This window comes from Loxodonta africana, chromosome 7, assembly GCF_030014295.1.
Source record: "Loxodonta africana isolate mLoxAfr1 chromosome 7, mLoxAfr1.hap2, whole genome shotgun sequence".
Taxonomy (NCBI): domain Eukaryota; kingdom Metazoa; phylum Chordata; class Mammalia; order Proboscidea; family Elephantidae; genus Loxodonta; species Loxodonta africana.
The window spans coordinates 25419339-25446043 of record NC_087348.1 but is presented as its reverse complement, the minus strand read 5'-3'; the positions used below and the strand labels follow the sequence as shown (position 1 = coordinate 25446043).

The 26705-nt window shown below is 37.2% G+C and overlaps 3 protein-coding genes across 3 annotated transcripts; all 3 read left to right on the top strand.

Moving 5' to 3' along the window:
- Positions 1 to 25: 25 nt before the first annotated feature.
- Positions 26 to 1372, top strand: LOC135231862 (olfactory receptor 8U9-like). The gene has a single exon (XM_064289060.1). It carries the CDS (start codon positions 242 to 244, stop codon positions 1280 to 1282), a length of 1041 nt encoding a protein of 346 aa, XP_064145130.1. The 5' UTR covers positions 26 to 241; the 3' UTR covers positions 1283 to 1372.
- A 10368-nt stretch (positions 1373 to 11740) lies between these two features.
- Positions 11741 to 12925, top strand: LOC135231861 (olfactory receptor 5AL1-like). The gene has a single exon (XM_064289059.1). The coding sequence runs from the start codon at positions 11842 to 11844 to the stop codon at positions 12781 to 12783; it is 942 nt and encodes a 313-aa protein (XP_064145129.1). The 5' UTR covers positions 11741 to 11841; the 3' UTR covers positions 12784 to 12925.
- A 6374-nt stretch (positions 12926 to 19299) lies between these two features.
- LOC135231860 (olfactory receptor 5AL1-like) lies at positions 19300 to 20267 on the top strand. Its single transcript, XM_064289058.1, has one exon. It carries the CDS (start codon positions 19326 to 19328, stop codon positions 20265 to 20267), a length of 942 nt encoding a protein of 313 aa, XP_064145128.1. The 5' UTR covers positions 19300 to 19325.
- Positions 20268 to 26705: the final 6438 nt, after the last annotated feature.

Sequence of the window (26705 nt, the reverse complement as noted above, 5' to 3'; positions counted from 1 at the left end):
CATTTTCCTTTATGGCTGAGTAGTGTTCTGTCGGATGTATATGACACATTTTGTTTACATTCATGAGCCAAGTTCATGTTACAGAGTTTTTAACTTTGCATATACAATGAATTTGTGTGGAGAGAAATATACCTTTCCTACGAATATCTCTTTTTACTTTCTGTGTCATCCCAGACTATTGCTAATATTTTTAATATTGCCACTTTCATATTGACAATAAAAACTCCATTCAAGATATTACATGAAAAGATCATTTATACAAATGGCAACTTGGACTAATCTCTCCTCTCTTCTTCCTCATCCAGATGCCCTGAAGAGACACATGGCTCAGATAAATTGCACCCAGGTGACAGAGTTTATTCTTGCAGGCCTCACAGATCACCAGGAGTTGAAGATGCTCCTCTTTGTGGTATTTTTATCCATCTACCTTTTCACAGTAGTAGGCAACCTGGGTTTAATTCTTGTCCTTAGAACAGATGCAAGATTCAACACACCAACGTACTTCTTTCTTAGCCACCTGGCTTTTGTTGATTTCTGTTACTCTTCTGTCATCACACCCAAAATGCTTGCAAATTTCTTGTACCAACAAAATGTCATCTCCTTCAATGCATGTGCTGCTCAATTAGGTTGCTTTCTGGCTTTCATGACAGCTGAGTGCTTGCTACTGGCCTCCATGGCCTATGATCGATACGTGGCCATTTGTAGCCCACTACTGTATATGGTTGTAATGTCCCCAAGAATCTGCCTTCAGCTTGTAGCTGCCCCCTATAGCTATAGCTTCTTGGTTGCACTGTTTCATACCATCCTCACCTTCCGTCTCTCCTATTGCCATTCTAACATTATCAATCATTTCTATTGTGATGACATGCCTCTCCTCAGGCTGACTTGCTCAGACACTCACTCCAAACAGCTGTGGATCTTTGCCTGTGCGGGTATCATGTTCATTTCCTCTCTTCTGACTGTCTTTGTCTCCTACATGTACATCATTACTGCCATTCTGAAGATGCGTTCCTCCGAAGGAAGGCACAAGGCCTTCTCTACATGTGGCTCCCATATGCTGGCCGTCACTATTTTCTACGGAACCCTGATCTTTATGTATTTACAGCCCAGCTCAAACCATTCTCTTGACATAGACAAGATGGCCTCCGTCTTCTACACAGTGATCATTCCCATGTTGAACCCCTTGATCTATAGCCTCCGGAACAAAGAGGTGAAGGATGCTCTGAAGAAAGTTGTCATCAATAAAAACCAGGCCTTTCTGTTCATGAAATTAAAAAAGTGACTTGAATAAATAAAAATAGACTTTTCTTCATGACCTGATTTTTTTTTTCTTTCCTATTAGAAAACTAGTAGAATGCTTGTTTTTTAGTAAGTGATCAATACATATTAATTACCTCCACATGAAATTATTTTCTAGAGACTTCCACTTAGAATGAGATTTTAAATGTACAAGTAACCATAAGAATTTACAGCCATTCTTCCATTCCTCAAATGGAAAATATATTGAAAGGTAATTAATTATCTGGTTCACAAGAATTAACAATTTTATCATTTCTGAAATGCACAATGTATAAAAAATCATCAATTATCCAGGTGCACAACTAAGCACAGACAGAGCATGGATAATAGTTCAGGTCCCTTAAAGCCCAGTTAAGGATTGTAAGGCTGATCTGAAAATATACTCCAAGTGAGAAGCAAAGACATAGAGCCCAAGTAATGTTTTCCTGTTTTACAAAGTTCTTGGAAAACATACAACCATATCATACTGGCTCATATTTATACTTTTAACAAATTGCCTTTATTAAAGAGTTATTATTCAGTTAACCGTACTACATTTTGATTCTATCTCTGACACAGATTTAACTTCTACTGATGTAGAAGTCTTGTTTGGTCTCTACCAACTAACTTCTTAAGTGAACTACTTTTCTTATGCCTATGGTATCTCATTATATATATATATTTCCAAATTATCTAAAAACAAAATATAAATCAGGGAAAGGAACCCAGGGGCACAATAAATTCCAAGTAAATACACACAGTAATTAAAACGTCATAGGCCATTTTCTCAATGGCAAGGATTGTATGCAGTTATTTTGGACAAAGCTTGGTTAAGTCAATCACTATTTATTAAAGGATAGTATATGATACAATGAACCCAGTAGGCAATGTAGGCTAGTGAGAAGGGCATATATATATCTTGTTGCCACAAGAATATAGTTTAATTCCAGACTTTTCAGTTTACTACGAGTGTGCTCTCACTGAATACCAATTTATGAGTTAAATGGGCTAACATTACTAGGTTTAAAGTCTTATTTGAGGACTGAAAAAACATAAAAATATGTAACTGTTCATGGTAAATCCCTCCCCAAAAATCCAAAACCATTGCCCTAGAGTCGATTCAGACTCATGGTGACCCTAAAGGACAGAGAAGAACTGCCCCATAGGGTTTCCAAGGAGTTTTCCAAGTAGCAGCTGGTGGATTTGAATGGCTGGCCTTTCAGTTAGCAGCCAAGCTCTTTAACCGTTGCTCCAACAGGTCCATATACATATATAAACACAGGTATGTATATGTATATGCATACATATGTATATGAATGTGTGTGTGTGCCCTGAGAGAGAGAATGGAATGATAATTTTATGATTTTTAATTAGACAGAAAGAGGTTTTGAGTTTGTGACTCGTGCATGTCTTTATATAATTTGTTTTCCTTCCCTGTTATATCTAGTGGCCATTGGAGGCGATTATGTACAAATAAAAATATTTTTAAAAATCCTCTCTTGTGTTATTCTTCAGGTGTCTTATGCACAGTGTCCATTTTTTATGATTATACTAATACCTTTTGTGGTATTTTAGGGGTATGGGGCTTGTATGATCCAAAATTCTCAAAAAATGTTAATTCCTGTTGGTTCAGGTACAATATTATATACTTATAATGATTCTGTGACTTCTTTCATTGCATTGGCTAACACACTGAGAGAAATGTTTAGTCAGAGTCGTGATTGCCTTGACTCTGAGTTGAGTCGAGATGTCTTTATTTTGCCATGACTTATTTTACCGTAACATATTGCCCTGAAGTATGTCAATTCTTTTCCCTCTAATCCTATATGTCAATTCTTTTTTCATTGCAGTACTTATCCCGATAACCCTTTTTAATTCAGCTATCACCTGTCTCCTTTAACAATAGACTACTAAGCATCTGGAATTTCTACCTGGAGCAAATCCCTTCAGGCCAAAAGCAGGTAGAACTGAAAGCTGAGAATAACCCTAGGATCAGTAAGGAAAATCTCTCCAGTTCGGTCATCACAACATAAGGCTGAGTCAGCTCCATAATCCAAGAAGCTAAGATTACTTAATAAGGATGTGCTGGAGAAAATGTTATACTTTAACGCATTCCATGGCCAAAGGCAATCATTCAGCGGTGACTGAGCTCACCCTCTTGGGACTCCCAGGCCATCCAGAGCTTTGGGCCTTTCTTTTCTGGATCTTTCCAGTGATCTACTTAATCAGTATCATGGGTATTCTTGGGGTCGTTACGCTAATTCAGATCATTCCTAAGCTTCACACACCTATGGGTTCATTCCTCAGCCATCTAGCTTTTGTTGATATTTGCTATATCGCCTCTGTTACCCCAAACACTCTGGTGAAATTCTTCTAAGAAATTAAAAGAATATCCTTAGCTGCTTGTGCCACTCAGTTGTGTTGTTTTATCATGTTTGGATTTGTGAGATGTATATGCTCTCAGTCATGGCAAGTGAATGGTATATAGCTGTTGTAGGGTAAAAACATCATGAAGTTTAGTAAAGCAAAAATAAAGTTTTATTCAGCATATATTCAAAAAGACAAAGTGGGAAGGAGACAAGAATGCTGCCAAAGCCATGTCTGCCTGAGTCCAAAGACTATTACAGAATAAGCAAAAGTGAGAAAATGGACGAGCATGCTGCTAGAGCCATGCCTGCCAGAGTCCGTAGAACCTTACAGAATTATCAGTATATATTAACATCACAAATAGGCAAAGCCATTGAAAACTTCACCTTTTCACAGGTTGGTTAGAAACCACTATACCTCTGTGAGTCTACATTTTGAATTGTCTTTCTTAATAAGCATTGGTACAGTTTTCACTAAAGACAGGAAGATCCTCAAATGGTCCAGCAAATCTTATTATTCACTAAATGCTAATAAAAAAGATAAGAGTGAAAAGTGTGTGAGTCTTTTGACAGTTTTATGATTTGTTTATATGAACATCTTCCCTAAAAGATGTTTTCCAAGATTGTCCTAGCTATTGTCTTTATACCTCAGGGCCCATGTGTCCTTGTGAGGCCAGCTTCAGGTAGGTCACATTCTAGGAAAGGAATAATGGCTCCAATATTACCTCCTAAATCATAAAACCAAATAACCAAACCCAGTGCCTTCGAGTCGATTCCAACTCATAGTGACCTTACAGGACAGAGTAGAACTGCCCCAAAGGGTTTCCATGGAGCGCCTGGAGGATTTGAACTGCTGACCCTTTGGTTAGCAGCCATAGCACTTAACCACTACGCCACCAGGGTCTCCAAAAACAATCCCACTGCCACCGAGTTGATTGCAGCTCATAGCGATCCTATAGGCCAGAGTAAAACTTCCCCATAGGGTCCTAAATCATAGCTATTTGCAACCCTTTATACCATTGTCAAGAATAAAAGCATCTGTATCCCAATGGTGGTTAGTACATATTTGTATGGCTTTTCTGTGGGACTCCTACAGGCAATTCTTTCATTCCATTTGTCTCTTTGTGAGTCAAATATAATAAATCACTTTTATTTTGATGACATTCTCCTGATTGTTCTGGACTGTCACTTAACTCGTCATAAATTTCTCAAAGAAATGCTATTGTTCACACTTGCTGGTTTCCATACTCTTTTCTCTCCCGTCATTGTCCTCAGCTCCTATAGATTCATTCTATTTGTGATTCTGAGGATTAATTCCGCTGAAGGCAAATGAAAAACATTTTCTGCTTGCGTCTCCCACTTGACTTCCACCACCATATTTTACTGGACAATTGTCTTCATATGCATTGCTGTTGTCATTATGTGCTGTAGAGTCGATTCCAACTTATAGTGACTCTATAGGACTGAGTAGAACTGCCCCACATGGTTTCCCAGGAGTGGCTGATGGATTTGAACTGCTGACCTTTTGGTTAGCAGCCAAGCTCTTAACCACTATGCCACCAGGTCTCCACCTCTTTCTCTGCGTACTGACAAAATAGCTTCTGTTTCTATATTGGGTAATTTCCATGCTAAATCCTTTAATCTACAGCTTAAGAAAACAGGAAGTCAAAAATGCTCTGAACAGAATTATGGAAAAGCTGTGTTCTGTGATAAAATCAATAACCTATGGGCTAACTGGAAGCTCTGGTGGTGTAGTGGATAAGTACTATGGGTGCTAACCAAAAGGTTGGCAGTTCAAGTCTAACCGAAAGCCCTCTGAGTGAGGAAGCAAAAACAAATTTTCCACACTAAAAAAATGGCTGTAGTAGAATCAATTTTGTATCATAATGATGCATTAGGATACCATTAATAACTTTTTTTAATTTTATAATATTAAAAACATTAATGTGGACACAGAGAATACTTTAATTTTCTGATTTTATTTTCTGTGATTGTGAAAAGTATTACTACTAATGATACTGAAAAACATGAGAATGAAATAAATTCAGCTGCAAAGAGTAGGTTAAATTTTGTTTCATAGACCATTCAAAATCCATAATTTTCTAATTTTTATGGAGGACTATTGACATGAGTACTTTTACTTCCTTGACCTTACACTGGTAGAAGGAATGTTCATCTTGATTACTAAAGCAGCTGTAGCTTTAAGTCTTGGAAGGTATTTACAGAATATCCACCATCTTCCCATCAGATGAACCTGAATATAATTGTAGGTGCTGAGGAGCCAAGAGGGACAGTGGCATCAACCCTGGTGGACAACCAAACTCAAACAAACTAAATAGGCGACTCAAATTTTGACAAATGATACAAATATGTCCTTTGGATTAGAATAAGGTCTGTATGTTATATAACAACACCATTATCATAAAAACAAAACTAAACCTGTTGCCATCAAGTCACGCCCAACTCATAGAGACCCTACAGGACAGAAGAGAACTGCCCCACAGGATTTCCCAGGAGTGACTGGTTGATTCAAACTGCTGACCTTTTGGTTAGCAGCCGAGCTCTTAACCACTGTGTCACCAGGGATTTAATAATACCAAATCAATGTTAATTTGCTGAATTTGATAAAACGTCTCTGCTCAGCTGCTAACCAAAAAGTTGGTGGTTCAAACCCACCTAGCAACTCCCCGGGAGAAAGATCTGGCAATCTGTTTCCATAAAGATTGCAGGCAAGGTATTGAAATACATCTGTGGTTCTTAATTCATTTCTTCAATTAAATATCAGTCACGAGAGAATGAATCTGGCTCTTTCAGATTCAATTTAGTTGGTTCACATTTGGAAGTCAAGTACTTTACAGGCATATGAGAGAAAATGAGCCTCTGTATCTGTTGTAGTCATTTTTCACCAAGGCTAAGGTCAGCAGGGAACTCTGGTGGCATAGTGGTTAAGAGCTCAGCTGCTGACCAAAAAGTCAGCAGTTCACATTCACCAACTGCTCTTTGGAAACCCTATTGGGTAGTTCTACTCTGTTCTACAGGATCACTATGAGTCGGAATCCACTTGAAGGTACCAAAAGACAAGGTGAGCTCTGCCCTTATCAGAGATGCTTTGAATCACAGCACTACCAGTTTCTAAAGAGCACCTGGTAGATTTGAACTGCCAACCTTTTGGTTAGCAGCTGTAGCTCTTAACCACTATGCCACCAGGGTTTCCTTAAAGTCTATACATGCTTCATAATCTTCTGTTTGCATAAGTTTAGATGTCGAAAAATTCAGGCATATGTGAAAAAGGAAAGGGGAATAGCATATAGCTGAAAACCTCTTTGAGCTTAAAATTAAAACACTAAGAGATACCATTTCTCTCTTATGCAGATTTTAAAACATAAAACTTTGAGTTGTCTGATGGAAAATAGGCACCCATATACACTGTTGATATAAATGTAAAATAATGTCAAGCCTACAGAGTTCTTCAAGAGATTGAAAAGGAAAATTAAGATTCTTTTAAATTAATCATTGCTATGGAGTAGAAATTTCAATCATGACAACACTGTGAGACATTAATTTCAGAGGAAAGCTTCAATATTATTTCATTACAGCTTTTTTTAAAAAACTGAATTTCATTTCTAGAGCCAGTATGTTTCTAGCCCAACATTCTCACTTTAAGTATTGGGAAATTCATTTTTATCAAATGGTTTCCACAAACTGCTGCAAAAATAAAAGACCTGAAACCAAACATTTATTTTACATAAATTCATAATTATAATATGACATAAATATGGAAGCACAAAAACAAAAGCAATTATCAATGGAAATACAGCAATTTTGCAAATTGCATCCCCAGAAGTATCATTAAAAACGTTCTTCTACTCGTGATTCTTTCATTGACTAATAGCCATAAAAGTGATCTACCATTTCAAATGCTTTTCCCTCATCTATGGGTATAAGGCAAGAGCAATGAATTTGGTCCCTAGACACTAAAAGTTAAATAATTACCTGTTCTTGAATATATCATTATATTGTTTTTCAAGTTTTTTTTTTTTCCAGATGTTCCAGAGGGACTGAGAAATACATACAAAATGGTATTGGTTTCACAAAGATTGCTTTCAGATGTGTTGGGATATTTCGGGGTTTGCTGTTGAACTAAAGACAGCATATTGAATATTGAAAGACTTTGGGTCGCTGAAAAGAATACGCTCAAGGTACCTTGGTGAGAAAGTCTTCAGAGATACACAAATATAACTTTTATGCACTCAGCATTTAATATGTAAGTATTGATCACCCCTTTTGTACTGGATATACCAGAGGTAGGTGATAAAACTGAATATAAGATAGAAACACTACTGCTTAAAAAAAAGATGTTCAAGTTTAAGATGTGTTAGTGACCTATTTACAGTTGGTTGCAAATATACTACCGCAAGTGTTATGATAAGGGGATTAAACCCAGTGCCATCGAGTCGATTCTGACTCATAGCGACCCCATAGGACAGAGTAGAACTGCCCCATAGAGTTTCCAAGGAGTGCTGGCAGATTTGAACTGCCAACCCTTTGGTTAGCAGCCGTAGCACTTAGCCAGTGGATGCAAAAAAGCACATATGAGAAACATCTCATTTTTATCTAGAAGGTCATAAAAAACCTAAAAGAGAAAGTGATTCAACAGAGTATAGAAAAATAAGTAGAGGAAAGTGAGGCAAAGGAAGTGATGATAGAGGAAAACTATTCTGGGGAGAGGGTGAAGTATACATAAAATTCTGGTTTACATCAGAATGACTGTCCTGGATTGAATTGTGTCCAAAAATACCTGTCAACTTGGCTAGGTCATGATTCCCTTATATGATTGTATGCTTGTCTACCATTTTATCTTCTGGTGTGATTTCCCACTATATTGTAAATCCTATCACTATGATGTAATGAGATGGATTATCGGCAGTTATATTGATGAGGTCTACAAGACTAGGTAGTGCCTTAAGCCAATGTCTTTTGAGACATAAAAGAGAGAAGCAAGCAGAGACACTTGGGAACATCATACCACAAAGCAAGCAGTGCTGGGAGCAGAGCAAATCCTTTGAACCTGAGGTTCCTGCACTGAGATGCTCCCAGATCAAGGGAAGACTGATGACAAGCCCTTCCTCCAGAGCTGACAGAGAAAGAAAGCTTTCCCCTGGAGCTGACACCCTGAATTTGGACTTGTCACCTACTAGACAGTAGTGAATAAATTTCTCTTTGTTGAAGCCATCCACTTGTGGGATTTCTGTCAAAGCATCACTAGATGACTAAAGATAATGACCATGGTAGTTCAGAACATCTGGAACATGAAGGCTATATAAAGAATTTTGCAAGAGATGAGGTACAGGAAGCAGATTTCTAAGAGGTGTATGCCAGTCACATTAAAGAACTTGTTTATCCTAAGGGCACAGATAAGGCATTGAAGGACTTTGTCAGGAGAATAACAGAATGGAGTTTGCGTCTATAAAATTAAGATACGCTATAGTGTTTTTTTTTTTATATAGTGTTTTTTTTATAGTGTAGGGAATAGAGAAAAGTAGGAAAGACTGAAAGCAAGAATACAAGTTAGGTGTCAGTCCCAATAAACCGGAAAAAAATGTCCTTGTGCTTGGATCAAGCAAATGATATAAGTGACTAGATTTGAATATTACATAAAATATAAAATTGTAAGGAACTGGGGATAAATTGGGTATGGCACAAAAAACAGGAATACATCAAAAGATAACTAGACTCTGATTTGAAAAACAAAATGGATAATGGTATCATTCACTGAAATAAAAAAATCCACGCTCCAGGTCTTGAATATTAGGGCTAATGTACAGAGATGTAAAGTCCTTTGTTTATGTGACACTTTTAATGAACATCTAGAACATCTAAGTGGTAATTTTCAGGAAGGGGGCCCTGGTGGCAAAATGGTTAAGGGATTGGTTGCTAACCAAAGTTTGGTGGTTTGAACCCACATAGTCACCCCATAAGAGAAAGACCTGGTGATCTACTTCCTTAAAGATTACAGCCTAGAAAACCCCTTGAGGCAGTTCTACTCTGTCACATGGGGTTGCTATGAGTCAAAATCAACTTGTTGTCACCTAAAAACAATTTTCAGGAGGAATTTTTATGTATGAGGCTGGAGAAGAGAAAACAAATTTTTCAGTAGTAATAGAAATTATGCCCCTGTGTGGCACAATCAATTTACAATCAGTTACTAACCTCAACTTTAGAGGTTCAAACCCAACCAATTGTGCCATGGAGGAAAGGTATGGTGATCAGCTTCTATAAAGATGAGAGCTAAGAAAAGCCTATGGAGCAGTTCTACTCTGTAACACATGGGGTAGCCATGAATAAAAATCAACTCAAAGGAAAACAGGTTTGGTTTGGTTTAACAGATGCATGATAGATAGATAGGCAGACAGAGAGACAGAGAGATAAATAAACAGGCATACATCTTCAGCATATAGGTGCCTATTGAGGACAGTGGGTTGAATAAAATCAAGAAAGTATGAAAAGGTAAGGGCAGAGGAGATTTGGATAAAAACTGAAAAGCTTATCCTCAAAAGCACAGGCAATAGAAATACAACTTCTAAGTTACAGAAACAAGGAAATGGTAAATAAACTCAGAGACTGCTTTGCTCTGAAAACAAAAGATATACTCAACAGAGGCTAATAATGCTACCGAGCTGCCAAAGCGAGGGGGGAAAAAAAAACCTTCATTGAATTTGGGAATAGGGAAGTTGATAGTGAACTTGTTGAGAAAATTTCAGTGGAATGATGGAAAAGGAAGGTGAATTACACTGGATTGAGTTATAAGTGTAATTCACATGCTCCAAGACTTTTAATTGAGAAGTGGTAAACGGGCGACAAAAGATAAAAGAGTAACTTAGATAAAGGTTCTGGGTAGATGGTAGTCAAAGGGTAAGGGGAGAGGGTGTTTTTGTTTTTCTTTTATCTGTCTTACAGATCTGGAGCCCTGGTGTCACAGTGGTTAAGAGCTCGGCTTCAAACCAAAAGAACAGTGGTTCGAATTCACCAACTGCTCCTTGGAAACCCTATGGAGCAGTTCTAATCTGTTCTATAGGGCCACTGTGAATTGGAATTGACTCAGCCCCAAAGGTTTGCGAAGTAACTGAGACAATGTGGTAACAAAGAAAAGCCAAGTGAACTTATCCTCTGCTCTCAATGGGAGTGATTTCAATTCTGCAAGTTTTCAAAATTCAGAACCCAGTTTAGGTTTGTGGACATGGTCTGTGGAATTTAGTTTTTTAAACTCTTTCCAAATGCTGTACACTTTGGATCATATACATGCTTAAAGATACCAAAACCAAACCCACTGCAGTCGAGTCAATTCCAATGCATTGCAACCCTATAGGAGAGAGTAGAACTGCCCCATAGAGTTTCCAAGTAGTGCCCGAAAGACTCAAACTGACTACCTTTTGGTTGGCAGCTGGAGCTTTTAACCAGCACATCACCAGTGTTTCCTGCTTAAATTTACAGGGTAAAATAATTTGTCTTCATGGTCTAAAGCTGTTTATAATCTGGAAAATAGTTTACTACTGTGTATTTTGTAAAAGAGAAAAATACAGAAAATTAACAATCCTATTTTTCCTTAATATTAGTATCATAAGTTTATTAAAGGAAAAAGAAATGGAAGTAAGCAAAAAAAAAAAAAGTTTAAAAATTATACCAAACTGGATACCTAAAGATAAATAGTTTTAATATTTTGGTTTTGACTTGTCAAATTACATTTTCCACACTCATTCCTGATAATTCATAATTTATTTATTAATTGATGTATTCAATCCATAACTTTATGAAATCAACTCAAAATATAAGAAATCATTTTGATATGTTCTGATAACCACTAACATTTTTAATGCTGCAACTTTTATTTTCCCTATATTTAAAGAAAATACAACATAGATTTTGCTATTTTATTGATCGTAAATTTTAATTGAAATTATCTTTCCTATTTTGCAATTTCCCAGTGGATTGGAATTTCTGCCTGGACCAATCTATTCACACTGACAGCAGGAGTAATAGCCAAATATAACAGAATTCTCCTTCAACCGAATTTAACGTAATGTCCTGGTGAGCCATGACCATCTTCCCATATGTAGATTGATCACTTCCTACAGAACCAAGTTTATTCAGACCCTGTGCTCTGAGGGGTTTCCTTTAGAAGAAATTGTATATCTATTTCATGGCCAAAGGCAATTATTCAGCAGTAACTGAGTTCATCCTCTTGGGACTCACAGACAATCCAGAGCTTCAAGTCATTCTCTTTAGTGTCTTCCTAGGGATTTACTTAGTTACTGCTGTGGGTAATCTTGGTTTGATTGTGATAATTCAAATCAGTCCTCAGCTTCAGACACCCATGTATTTTTTTCTCTGTCATCTGGCTTTTGTTGATTTTTATGGTACCTCCTCTATCACCCCAAACACCCTGGTGAACTTTGTGCGTGAAATTAAAAGTATGTCATTTTATGCATGTGCAACTCAGGTGTGTTGTTTTATCACGTTCTCAGTTTGGGAATTATTACTGCTGTCTATCATGGCATATGATCGGTATGTGGCCATCTGCAACCCTTTACTCTATGTAGTTCTCATGCCAAGGAAACTCTGCATTCAAATGGCCACTAGCACATATATTTATGGATTCACTGTGGGAGTTGTACAGGCAGTGGCTACATTCCACATGTCTTTCTGTGACTCTAATGTGATCAACCAGTTCTACTGTGATGATGTTCCATTGATTGCTCTAGCTTGTTCTGATACACGTGTCAAAGAGCTGATGCTGTTAATTATTGCTGGATTCAATGTGTTTTGCTCCCTTATCATTGTTCTCATCTCGTATGTCTTCATTCTCTTTGCCATCCTGAGGATCCACTCTGCTGAAGGAAGACAGAAAGCCTTCTCTACCTGTGCTTCTCATCTATTTTCTATTACTATGTACTATGGAACCTTAATGTTCATGTACCTACAGCCCAAGTCAAGCCATTCACTGGATAAAGACAAATTTGCCTCAGTGTTCTATGTAGTGGTGATTCCCATGTTAAACCCACTGATCTATAGTTTGAGGAATCAGGAGGTAAAAAATGCCCTGAAGAGAATTATTGAAAAAATGTATTTTAATGATCAATAGTGAGATAAAAGTTGTCACTAAAAAAAAAAAAAAATGGCAGATACAGAATTAGGAGATTCTTGAGTCAAGGCTTGCACAATGGTATAGCGCTAATAAGTACAGGGACCCTTGTCCTCTGGGACTCAGCTTCCTAAAGTCTAGTTCCTTGCAAATAAGTATTTTTCTCGTCCTTTATTTTACCTTTTTTGGTTTACACATAGTAGGCATTTCATAAATGTTTGTTTAGTTGTTGGAGTCTAAAATGGAGAAAAAAATGTCAGCGCTCTTTGACCATCAGATGTTTCAACAATACAGATAAGCATTGAGTGTCTTGAAATAATGAATTTATCTTATTTCACTACGATTAGCCAACCACTTTACATTAAGATCAATTTATGTGTGGTCATCTTAAACTTTTATTACTGTAAAATGTATTTCTTTTGAAGCAATATTGTGTGGATTACTATAACAATGAATGTGGCAGTCTTTAGGCCAATGGAAGGTTTTATTCTCTCGAACACTGTAGTTAGGGAAGGCAAATCCATATACAAATATGTATTGATTTGGTACACTGGTGGCTTCCTAGTGATTTACAGACAGTGGAAATTAGCCCTGGAGAATTGGTTAAAGTACTAGGAGTAACAGAACATGGCATTCTAGGAAAAAGAAGAGAAGGTGATTTCAATCTAAAAGGTAGATCCTCTAATCTTCCTCGCTGTTGCAAAACTCTCTACTGTAGCTACTCTTTAGTAGTTAAAAATTTAAATCAGCTTGCCTTGTGCCCATTTCTCTTTCCCAAATTCCATCTCTTGCAGTCTTGTTACTCCAAGAACCCTAACCAACTGTCCAGGCCTATTTACCATTGTTTTGAGTCAGTGTGTATCCATGCCTCAGGCCACAAGTTCTCCAGCTGAAGTGGGCAGTTAAATGCTCAACCACTGGGACTTTACATCTAAGTGGAGATGGGATGAGACATCAGTTTATGTCTAACTAGTTCTTACATAATGTAACAACCAACTGTGGATTAGATCCAAATATTAACCCCATCAGTTGGTTGTAGGGAATCTCTAACCCATGCAACCATGGAGTAGATCGACAGAAAGAACTTTATACAACAAACAACACTTGAGAGATAGATGATATAAAAATATCTTTCTAAAACAATTAATGAGCAGATTCTCAGGTCCATAGAGCTGTGTATATGCTGACAAGCACCTTTCAGTCTTCCTTGGAATTCTCACATCTCTGTGGAAAATTACAATTAGTGCAACCATTACACACTAATTAGAAATAAAAGACTTCTGTAGAATTTCTGTGCAAGGTATTCTTGTTGTGGCTGTTAAACCCATGATATCAAAAAAGAAAAACCAAACCTGTTGCCATTGAGTCAATTCCAACTCATAGTGACCCTTGCAGGACAGAGCAGAGCTGTCCCACAGGGTTTCCAAGGCTGTCATCCTTGAAGAAGCAAAGTGCCACACCTTTCTCCCATGGAGAGGATGGTGGGTTTGAATCAAAGACCTTAAGGTAGCAGCAGCGCACTAAGCAGCTGTGTCACACAGAATGATATTATTAAGAAACAGAAGAATAATGTTTCTTGGACAAAATATTCACATTAAATAAGATTGATTGATTGTGTGTGTGTTTGTATAAAAATAACGGGCTGATTATGATTTTTCAATCAATTCATCTTCCTGTTTATTCTACACAGACAGGTATGTGTGAAATGGGAATGAACAGACTTCACTAGAGGGTTTGATGTGTATATTTTTAAATGTTTTCCAGCACAGTGCTAGACATAAAATGAGTTATTTCTCAGTTATTATCCTTTGTGAAAGAATTTTCAGGCATAATTCTCTGTGACTGAACTATATACACCAGTAGGCCAATAAGAAATTCATGCCAATTGATAATTGTCAACATAATTGAGTTTCTCACCTAGAGTTGAATCTTTGGTACAATTCAAATCATTACTTAGCAGTAGATTAATCTCCTTTGATCTAATGAATATTATGGCCACTTATTGAAATTCAAAAGTTTAAGAAGACCAATATTAAAGCATAAAAATATAAATCAAGTATAATTAAACATCTTCCATGTTGTTTTCCAAAACATTAGAATGATCTTTGTTAAGTAATTATTCTTCATTAGCAAGGTGATCTATTTCAAGTTGTTGTTCCTTGTCTGTGAGGCAAAATGGATCCCAAAAGACCAGCCATAACATAATTTGTTATGCTCGTGATTCATCATTACACTGTTTCATAAATTTTAAAGAATGATGTAATACAAGGAAAAGGCTCTAGAGGGACTACAAATGATCAAAATGTACTGACAATACTTAAGTAATCACAAGTGTTGTTGGCATCCCCAGAGCTGGCTTCAAGATTGATTGAATTCTTTTTGGTTTTGTCATAGATTACTCAAAGACGGCCATGAAGTAGAGAAAAATATTCAAGGTAATTAAGGTAATAAAAAAGGGTTTGGAGTAACCCAAACTTTGGATTTGTTTGTTCTGTTGCTCTACAGATACATTTGGAGTATCTACCAGTTGCTAAGTCCTGCTGGGAACTGGAGATAAAACTGAGTGAAATACAGAACTGTTTTGGCTTGCCAAGAATATGAAATTTTAAATAGGTTCCAGACAAATTAACAGGTGGGTGACTAGTTCAGAGCAGCACTTGAGAGATAATAAAAAGGTTACAGAAGAAAGTGAAATTTCATCTGGAATTGGAAGGAGAAGTTGAAAGAAAATAGCCAGCCAGAGAGGTGAAGGTAAAGAAAGGAGTATTCCGGCAAAACTATGTACAAAATGTGTGGTCACATCTGAGAAACTGAGGCAACATGGCTGAGGCATGGAGATTACATGAGGGATGCCACAAGAGATAAGACTAGTCTGCAAAGCAAGGGTTTGTTTATCAAAGGTTGATTTAGCCACCTTAACGGCTTTGAACTTTATCTAAGGTCAGCTGGAGAACAAGCTAAGATTTGCAAGTTAGGAAGAACTCTTGGGCTACTATATGCACAGAGAGGGTTGGAAACTAGACGCCTGGATAAGTTAGAGAGTAATATTTAGGCTTTTCCTGCAGGAAAGGTATGATAGAAGTCTAAATAAAGAAAAGAATATATAATATAGAGAATACGAGAGAGATTGGATTTGAAAAAAATGGATTAAACAGAAGTGTTCAATAATTATTTGTTGGGTGGGAAAGAGTTATATGGAATGCTTTCTTGGTTTCTCACAGATTGAATGGCTGGAAGATACACCATTAATGGAGTTAGAAAATATATGCTCTAAAGCATATAGTGGGGTGGGGTGATTTTTGAATCTCTGGTTTTACTTTTGAACATGTTTAATTTAGGCACCTCAGATATATCTAAACAGCATTATCTGGAAAGCTGTTGGATACATGTACCTGGAGCTTAGAGAAAAATATGTCCTAGATATTTAGATTTGTGCATCATCAGTACATAAATGACAATTATCTTCATATCGTTAAATGAGATCTCTCAACAAGAATGCTCAAAAAGGAAATGAGTTGGCCTAAGGTAAAATTGTAAGAGGGTCATTTAAAGGATAGACAAAGGATACATAGTCATCGGGGGAGAGTAAAAATGGACAAAAAGATGGAAAAATCCAGAGATTCTGGTGACTTAGAAGTCAAAAAAGAATGTTTTTCAGGATAAAAGGAAATGCCAATGGTGTTCAATGCTACAGAGAAGTCAAATATGAAGGTTTCGCTGGATTGGGAATGAGGAGAGTGTTGGTGTACTTGATGAAAGTAGTTTCAATGCAATGCTGAGAAAAGACATGACAATAATACAATAGGTCGAGATACGAATGTGAGAAAGGATGTAAGCGTTGGTGACTTTTCTATGGTGTTTGGTAATGAAGGAATAGAGAGAGTCGAAGACTTGGAGGGGTTTCTTAGGTAAAGGGAGAAGAATAGTGATAAAGGATCCCCGGTGGGGTTTTAACTATATACTTCATTTATAGTTCAATGTGAATGACTGAATAAATTAACAGAAGGAGAAGATATGGAATGCAAAGAAATATGTGATCAAAATATAAGTTTAGGTATTAGAAATAGTGGTGTGCCTGACCCCAAACCATGGTATTTTCAGTTGCCTCATATGCACGTGAAAGTTGGGCAATAACTGAGGAAGACAGAAGAAGAATTGATGCTTTTCAATTATGGTGTTGGCTAAGAATATTGAATATGTCATGGACTGCCAGAAGCATGAACACACCTGTTTTGAATGAAGTACAGCCAGGATGCTCCTTAGAAGCAAGGTTAGAGAGACTTTGTCTTATACATTTTCAACATGTTATTATGAAGGACCTGTCACTCAAGAAAGGCATCATGTTTGGTAAAGTAGAGGGTCAGTGAAAAAGAGGAAGACTCTCAACAGGATGAACTGACACAGTGGCTGCAACACTGGGTCCAAATACAGCAATGATTGTGAAGATGGCACAGGGTCAGGCAGTGTTTCTTTCGGTTGTTTTTAGAGTCACTGTGACTGACTGGACAGAATCTAACAACAACATTAGAAATAGAACTAACCCCTCTAAAAAAAAAAAAAAGAAAAGTGCAGAAAGGATAGATTGGAAGCAGGTAGGTTTGTGCAACTCTTCAAAAGAAATTGAAATTAGTTTTATTTTATTAGTTTAAATTCCTTTCTTTGTTGTCATGGATTGAATTGTGTCCCCCCAAAATATGTGTCATATAGGTTAGGGCACGATTCTCACTATTGTGTGGTAATCTTTTATTTTGTGGTTTTCCTATGTGTTATAAATCATAATCTCTGCCTGTGGTTAAAGAAGATTATGGTGGGGAAACACACCCTTGCTCAGGTCACGATGTAAAGGGAGTTTCCCTGGGGTGGGCCTGCACCACCTTTTATCTTACAAGAGATAAAAGGCAATGGAAATAAGCAGGGGAACGACTTCCTACCATCAAGAAAGCAGTGCCTGGAGCAGAGCGCATCATTTGGACCTAGGGTCCCTGCTCAGAGAAGCTCCTACCTAGTCTTGGGGAAGGTTGATAAGAAGGCTGATAGAGAGAGAGAAAGCCTTCCCCTGGAGCTGAAGCCCTAATTTGGACTTTTAGCCTACTTTATTGTGAGGAAATAAACTTTTCTTTGTTACATCCATCCATTTGTGGTATTTCTGTTACTGCAGCACTAGAGGACTAAGACTTCTGTTAGAATTGTTGGTATGTACTGAGAGTAAGGGGGGTGGTATAGAAAAGTATGAAGAAATTCAAAGGGTATGAGATAATAGGTACGTGTAGACTAATACACAGAAAGTCAATTTAAGAAAAAATCCAATCTCCTGGACAAAAGTAAGTGGCTGTTTTCAATATGATAAGTTTGTAATTGCTTACTTTTGCCTGGTTGCTGTTCTTGTCACCTCAGACACAATTGTGAAGAGAACATTTCAAAATACCCAGATTTTGATGTATCTGGAGAGAAATAAGACCAGGATGTTTGGGATGTTGACAAGAATAATTGTAGTAATAATCATGAAGTCTAAGGTGGGCAGGGGAAGAATTAAATAAAGGAGGTAACAAAATAAAAGAAAAATAATTAGTGGAAAATAGTGATGTCAGTGGCATCTTGGTATGAGAAGTTGTTTTGTCATTTCTGAGATGTTAAAGGGAAGGGCAAATGTTTGTGATCTTAAGGTAATGTTTTAATTTTGGATTTGTAGCAGTCAATCAATTTCCAGATAAAACAAGATCCAAGATGGAGCCATGAAAGTTGGAAGTTCAAGCGTATTGGTGTTGGAGCCATTGACATCAAGATTTTGAGAACTGTAGAAGCATTGTATTAAATGTGTGGTCTGTGCAGGCACTGATGTCAGCTTTATGGAAAAGAGACAGAATGATCTTGGTGCCAAAATCTTCAATAAATAAGGAGTGACCTGGGCATAAGTAAGTGACAACAATGAAGACAGGTATAAACTTCAAAGCATCAGAAGAGTTTACTCAATGCAAGATGATGAATCATATCTTATCTCAAGCAAATGTGAAATCTGTGGAGAGTTACAAATTGAGCAGCCTGCAGAGAGGTGGCCTGAAGAGAAGCAGGTCTTCAAGTGGGAGCCAAGTTTTAGTTTAAGCAAGGGTGGGTAAAATGATTAAAGATGTTGGAGAGAACAAAATAAAAATGATATTAAATTTATGGTCCAGAGATCAAGAGTATTCAAAATTTTCGTATTGACTCTTTGGGAATCAATTTTTGGATTTTATTTCCCTTTAATTACATTTTTTCAATTTATTACACTTTTATTTAAGGTATTCTCATAACTTTAAAACATATTTTGACATCTGTGTTCAAAAAACTCTATTTCCTTCTATTAAAATTAGATTACTTTAACAATTCTTCACATAATTTAATATTTTGAAATTTCTGCCTAGAATACATGCCTTTATTCTGAATGCAGAACTAGCCTGAAGTTTCTCCTGGTGGGTCAGAGCCATCTTCTAACATCTGTTTGATGATTGCCTGCAGACCCAAATTATTTGCAACTGTGATCTGGAGGGATTTATTGTGATTTTTCCATGGCCAAAGGCAACCATTCAGAGGTGACTCAATTCATCCTCTTGGGACTCACAGATAACCCAGACCTTCAGGCCATTCTCTTTAGTGTCTTCCTAGTGATCTACTTAATTAGTGTCCTGGGTAATCTTGGTTTGATTGTGCTAATCCAAATCAGTCCTCAGCTTCACACACCCATGTATTTTTTTCTCATACACCTAGCTTTTGTTGATTTTTCTTTTACTTCATCTGTCACCCCAAACATCTTAGTGAACTTTTTGTGTGAAGTTAAAAGTATAACATTTTATGCATGTGCCACTCAGGTGTGTTGCTTTATCACGTTTGTAGTTTGTGAAGTCTACTTGCTCTCAATCATGGCATATGATTGGTATGTTGCCACCTGCAACCCTTTACTCTATGTCGTTCTCATGCCTAGGAAACTTTGTATTCAGCTGGTTCCTAGCACATATGTTTATGGTTTTACTGTGGGTCTTGTACAGACAGTGATGACATTCTGTTTGTCTTTTTGTGACTCCAATATGGTCAACCACTTCTACTGTGACGATGTCCCTTTGGTTGCTTTGGCCTGCTCTGACACTCAAGTCAAAGAGCTGATGTTATTAATCCTTGCTGGGTTCAATACACTTTTCTCTCTACTGATTGTGTTAATTTCCTATGGCTTCATTGTCTTAGCCATCCTTAGGATCCACTCTGTTGAAGGAAGACAGAAAGCCTTTTCCACCTGTGTGTCCCACCTGACCTCCATGACAATATTTTATGGTACCCTTATTTTTATGTACCTCCAGCCCAAGTCAAGCCATTCTCTGAACACGGATAAATTTGCTTCCATGTTTTATGTAGTGGTGATTCCCATGCTAAACCCACTGATCTATAGCTTGAGAAACCAGGAGGTAAAAAATGAGCTGAAGAGAAATATGGAAAAGTTGTGTTTGGCTATCAGATAAATGAAGAACCACAGGGCAGGGCTCAGGAAACTTTGAGTTATGGCTTTTCTAGTGTCACAGTGTTGGTAAATGACAAAGCCAAACCCATCACTTCAAATGTTCAGACTCACATTTCTGAGGTATACCTCTGAAGACTCTAGGGGAGTGAGACCCACTGTTTATTCCCAGTGACTTTTCACATGAAATACATTTTATAAATTTTATTTGGATTGTTGAAAGAAGAGAGAAAGAGAGGGAGGGAAGGGGGCAAAGAGAGAGAAATCCGTCTTGGCCGTGAAATCCTTCATCAATAGAGAATTGGGAAATATTTATTTTACCTGAAATCCATGTGAAATTGAGAAATTCAAGTTACAGTAAAGTAGGTGAATATCTGGTATCTTATATTGAAAATCTGCTGCGTAGATCATCTAGAAAACATGCCAAAGTTTAATAGCAGGAATTTCGAGTTTGAGCGCTCCGCATAGTTTTCCTAACCCTGCACTGTCTGGGCACCCGGCTGGGAAGGGCAGCACCAGCAGAGCTAACCTGTCATTGAGCATTTCGTTGCATTGACCCTGTACCCGTCTAGATCGCTGAGCAACTTCAAACCGCTGTAACTCAGCCGCCTGTTATATGTGAGTGTGTGGTTAGGCTTATTGTACACAAGCGTGTGGTTAGAACTTGGATTCTTCATTCAAACATTTTGGCTAACAATTTTCGCTTTACCAATTAATGTGATGAGAGAGTTAGTTCACATTTCTGTGTCTCAACTGCCTCATCTGCAAAAGGTAGTAAGAGCTCCTTTCTCTTAGGCTGATTGTGAGTAGAACTGCACCACAGAGTTTCGAAGAAGCCCTTCCAGGATTCGAATTGCTGGCCTTTTGGTTAGCAGCTGAGCTCTTAACTACTGTGCCACTAGTTCTCTGATTGTGAGAAGTAGATCAGGCTATAAATTTGAAGGACATTGCACAGTTCCTAACACATAGAAGCAATTCATAAATGTTGAGTATTTCATTTAATTATTAACATTATAATTGCATAGATGTTTCCTTTGATTTGGTCTTAGAAAATGCAGTAGACATTTTGAAAATGGTTGTCCACATGATAAATTTCATTTTGTTGTTGTTGTTGTTGTTAGGTGCTGTCAAATCGATTTCGACTCACAGCAATCCCATGCACAACAGAAGGAAACACTGCACCGGTTTTGCTCCATCCTCACAATTGTTTCTATATTTGAGTCCATTGCTGCAGCCACTGTGTCAATCCATCTCCTCAGGATCTTCCTCTTTTTCATTGACCCTCTAATTTACCATGCATGATTTCCTTCTGGAGAGACTGATCCCCTCCTGGTAACATGTCCAAAGTATGTGAGACGTTATCTTGCCATTCTTGCTTCTAAGGAGCATTCTGTCTGTACTTCTTCCAAGACAGATTTGTTTGCTCTTTGGAAGTCCGTGGTATGTTACATATCCTTCGCCAGCACTAACGTTCAAAGGCATCAGTTTTTCTTTGGTCTTCCTTCCTCGTGCATATGAGGCAATCGAAAACGCCATGGCTTGGGTCAGATGCACCTTAGTCCTCATGGCTACGTCTTTGCTTGAAAAGCAAAGAGGTCTTTTGCAGTTGATTTTCCCAATGTTGAGCGTCTTTTGATTTCTTGATTGCTGCTTCCTTGGGTGTTGATTGTAGATACAAGTTAAATGAAATATTTGACACGGTCAATCTTTTCTACATTTTTCATGATGTTGCTTATTGGTCCAGTTGTGAGGATTTATGTTTTCTTTATGTTGAGGTGTAATCCATATTGAAGGCTGTGGTCTTTGATCTTCAACGGTAAGTGCTTCAAGTCCTCTTCCCTTTCAGCAAGCAAGGTTGTGTCATCTGCATAGAGCAGGTCGTTAATGAGTCTTCCTCCAGTCCTGATGCTGTGTTCTTCTTCATATAGTCCAGCTTCTTGGATTATTTGCTCAGCATACAGATTGAACAGGTATGGTGAAAGGATACAACCCTGATGCATACCTTTCCTGACTTTAAACCACTCAGTATCCCCTTGTTCTGTTTGAATGAATGTCTCTTAATTTCATATAGATTCCTCACTCCACATTAAGTGTTCCAGAATTCTCGTTCTTTTGAAATATTATCCATAATTTGTTATGATCCATACAATTGAATGCTTCATCATAGTCAATAAAACACAGGTAAAATCTTTCTGGTATTCTCTGCTTTACTAACATACACATTTACTAACATACACGTAGCTGATATCTAGATGAATCAGGTATTACTAATCCAGTTTTCTCAAACCACAAAGTTCAATTTTTAGATATTTTCTATACTTCCAAGTAAGTTGTACAATGTTGGATATATATTTTAAATTGAACAATGATTCACAAAAAGTCACTCAGAAAATATATGTGAATTAAAAATTTTACGTAAGTTCAAAAATACTCAGAAAGATAGATAAGCCTGAGTCTGGCACAGAATCTGGACCCTCCCCAGGTGTTGGTCATATACTCAGAAAAATAAAGTAAAGGGGAAGGTTATCACGCATACGGGGCCAGCTCTTCTGCCTTCATCATCCTGTCATCTGCTAGCGAAATTAACTTCAAGTATGTCTGGGAACCTCCCGATTGCCCCCATAGCAAGATTCTTAGCTCTTCCTATAAAATATAACTGAAATTCCACTTTGAAACTTTCATGTCACTGGGCCCCATCTACTCAATTGTCTTGGTTTAGAACATGAGAAAAGGACACTGAAAAACTCTGATGCACAATTTTCTTATCTGTATGTATGGCCTGTAGGAGAAATGATCTGTAATGGATCTGAAGCTGTGTGATTACTAAGCTAGTAAAATGCCAACATCCTATGCTTGGCTACAGACCAAATTATGTTCCAAGAGGAAGGCATGAAAAAAAGTAAATATGTAGTATATAAATATAAACTAGTAGTTTGAAACCACCCACCAGCTCCGCAGGAGAAAGACCTGGAAATCTGCTCCCTTAAAGATTACAGTCAAGAAAACCCTGTGTTTTTGTTGTTGTTGCTCCATGCCATTGAGTCAGTTCAGACTCATAGTGACCCTACGTACAACAGAATGAAGCACTGCCTGGTCCTGCACCATCCTCACAATACTTCCTATCCTTTAGCCCATTGTTGTAGCCACTGTGTCAATCCATCTTATCAAGGGTCTTCCTCTTTTTTGCTGACCCTCTACTTTACTAAGCATGATGTCCTTCTCCAAGGACTGATTTCTCCTGATAACATGTCCAAAGTATGTGAGACATAGTCTCACCATCCTTGCTTCTAAGGAACATTCTGGTTGCACTTCTTCCCAGACAGATTTGTTCATTCTCTTGGCAATCCATGGTATTTTTAATATTCTTTGCTAAAACCACAATTCAGTTTGTCAATTCTTCTTCGGTCTTCTTGATTTATTGTCCAGCTTTTGCATGCATATGAGGTGATTGAAAACACCATGGCTTGGGTTAGGTGCACTTTAGTCCTCAAGGGGACATCTTTGCTTTTTAACATCTTGAAGAGGTCTTTTGCTGCAGATTTGCTCAGTGCAACGTGTTGTTTGATTTCTTGACTGCTGCTTCCATGGGTGTTGATAGTGAATCCGAGTAAAATGATACCCTTAACCATTTCAAGCTTTTCTCTGTTTATCATGATTTTGCTAACTGGTTCAACTGTGGGGATTTTGTTTTCTTTACATTGATGTGTAATCCATACTGAAGGTTGTGGACTTTGATATTCTTTAGTAAGTACTTTCAAGTCCTCTTCACCTTCAGCAAGCAAGGTTGTGTCATGTGCATATGGCAGATTGTTAAAATCTTCCTCTGATCCTGATCCCAGGTTTTTCTTCATATAGTCCAGCTTCTTGGTTTATTTACTCAGCATGTAAATTGAATAACATGGTGAAAGAGTACAACTCTGAGGCATACCTTTCCTGATTTTAAACCATGAAGTATCCCCTTCTTCTGTTCAAAGGATTGCCTCATGATCTATGTATACATTCCTTATGAGCACAGTTAAGTGTTCTGGAATTCCCATTCTTCACAATGTTATCTGTGATTTGTTATATTCCACATAGTCAAATCTCTGCATAGTAAATAAAATTCAGGTAAACATCTTTCTCAAATTCTCTGCTTTCAGCCAGAATCCATCTGACATCAGCAATGATATCCCTGGTTCCACGTCCTGTTCTGAATCTGGTTTAAATTTCTGGCAGCTCCCTGTATATGTGCTGCTGCAGTCACTTTTGAATGGTCTTCAGCAAAATTTTAGTTGTGTGTGATATTAATGATATTCTATGGTTTTCACATCCGGTAGGATCACCCTTTCTTGGGAATATGCATAAATATGGATCTCTTAGAGTAGGTTTGCTACGTAGCTGTCTTCCAAATTTCTTGGCATAGGCGAGTGAGCACTTCCAGGGCTGCATCCATTTCTTGAAACATCTCATTTGGTATTCCATCAACTCCTGGAGCCTTCTTTTTTTGCCAATGCCTTCAGTGCAGTGTGGACTTCTTCCTTCAGCACTATTGTTTCCTGATCACATGCTACCACCTGAAATGGTTGAATGTCGACCAATTCTTTTTGGTATACTGACTCTGTATATTCCTTCCTTCCTCTTTTGAAGATTTCTGCTTCTTTTAATATTTTCCTCATAGAATCCTTAAACATTGCAACTTGAAGCTTGAATTTTTTCTTCAGTTCTTTCAGCTTAAGAAATGCTGAGTAGGTTCTTCCTTTTTGATTTTCTACCTCCAGGTCTTTGCACATATCATTGTAATACTTTGTCTTCTCAAGGTGCCCTTTGAAATTTTCTGTTCAGCTCTTTTACTTCATCATTTCTTCATATGACCCACAGAGTTGCTGTGAGTTGGAATGGACTTGAAGTTATCTAACAACAACAACAACAATTCATTGTCTATACCTCAATATTACCTTGAGGGGATTAAAAATATATAAAAGGATTATGGGCTTCTTTAAACTAATTCTTAAATAATAAATAGATTTCAGGGCATATGAAGGACTTAGAATTTAGTCTACAAAAAAGGTGTAAATTAAACTCCATGAGGATAATTACTTTCTAAATGTATTCCAGAATAATTATGATAAAAAATAATCCTGTCATCATATTAAGCTATATTTTCAAGGAATTTTAACTTCATTCATTTTTAAATTGTATGTTTTTTGATAAAAGGATTAAAGACCACTTAATTTATTTACTCTGTAAATCTCATTTTTCACATACTGAACTTACATGCTTGGCTATGACTTATCACCTGTGTAATTTGGATAAGTCATTTACATTCTTTATGTTTCACTTTTCACATTTTTAAAACTGTAAATAATAATCACATGCACTTCTTGGTACTAATAAGAGGATTAAACGAATGGATAAATGCTACACACGTAGAATAGAGGCAACTAATGGCAAACAATAAATGCTAGCCATTCTATTGCTATTATCATTATTATAATAAATACTATAGAGATTTTAGAACTCTGTGATGCTCTTTTGTTCAAATATAGTGTTTAAAAATCTTATATTCTACAGAGGGGTCTCTGTTCTGTTTATAACAAGGCAGTCTTTACTCAACCAGCTGAAAATTGTTGAAAAGTAGCTGAGGCTGAGAAAATCTAATACAAAGTCTAAAAGCTTTAATACCAGTATTCAAAAACAATCACTTTGTTTTTTATTCAAATTATACTACTAATCCATTGTGGACACAAAATAATAATAATAATACCCTTGTTTACAAGAAAAGTCATTGTGATATGGTTAATGTCTCAGGCAGTATTGATAATAAACTATTTATTAAGCCTCCCTTGGTTTTCAGCCATTGTGCAACAGTATTTACATAGATTTCTATCTAAATTTTCATACTGAGACAGGAGTTGGAATCTACTCCAGACTCAACAGCAAAAAATGCAGCCTCACCAACCTCTTAAGTTTGTTTGACTGGAATAATTCGGGCTACTTGATTAAGTGCCTGGCCAAACAATTAATCCTTAGCAGAACCCAGTAAGTTGAGTTCTAATATTTCTAAAATTGGATACAAATGGAAGCACAGTTTAAGTCAGTTGTCCAAGAATACACAGCTAATAAGGAAAGGAAATTGTATTCAAACTCAGGCAGTCTTATTCCTGAGCCCTAAGAGTTAACAAAAATTTGCTCCTGCCTTTGCTTGGAAAACACAAGTGGTTTTTTGTGTGCATATCTGTGTTTGTTTTTGAGCAAATTTTCGTAGTCTCTAAAGACATTGGTGGCCTGAACAGGAATCTAAAGTGTACAGACTTTCCAAGTGTGCCCCTGATACTTACAGAAAATGACAATATCTATTGAAATAACAGCCACTTTTTCAGTCAGTTGGGAAAGAATTATAAGAAATATAAGCAAGATATTTAGTTGCATGTTTTTAGTTAACAAAGCACTTATATTATTATTT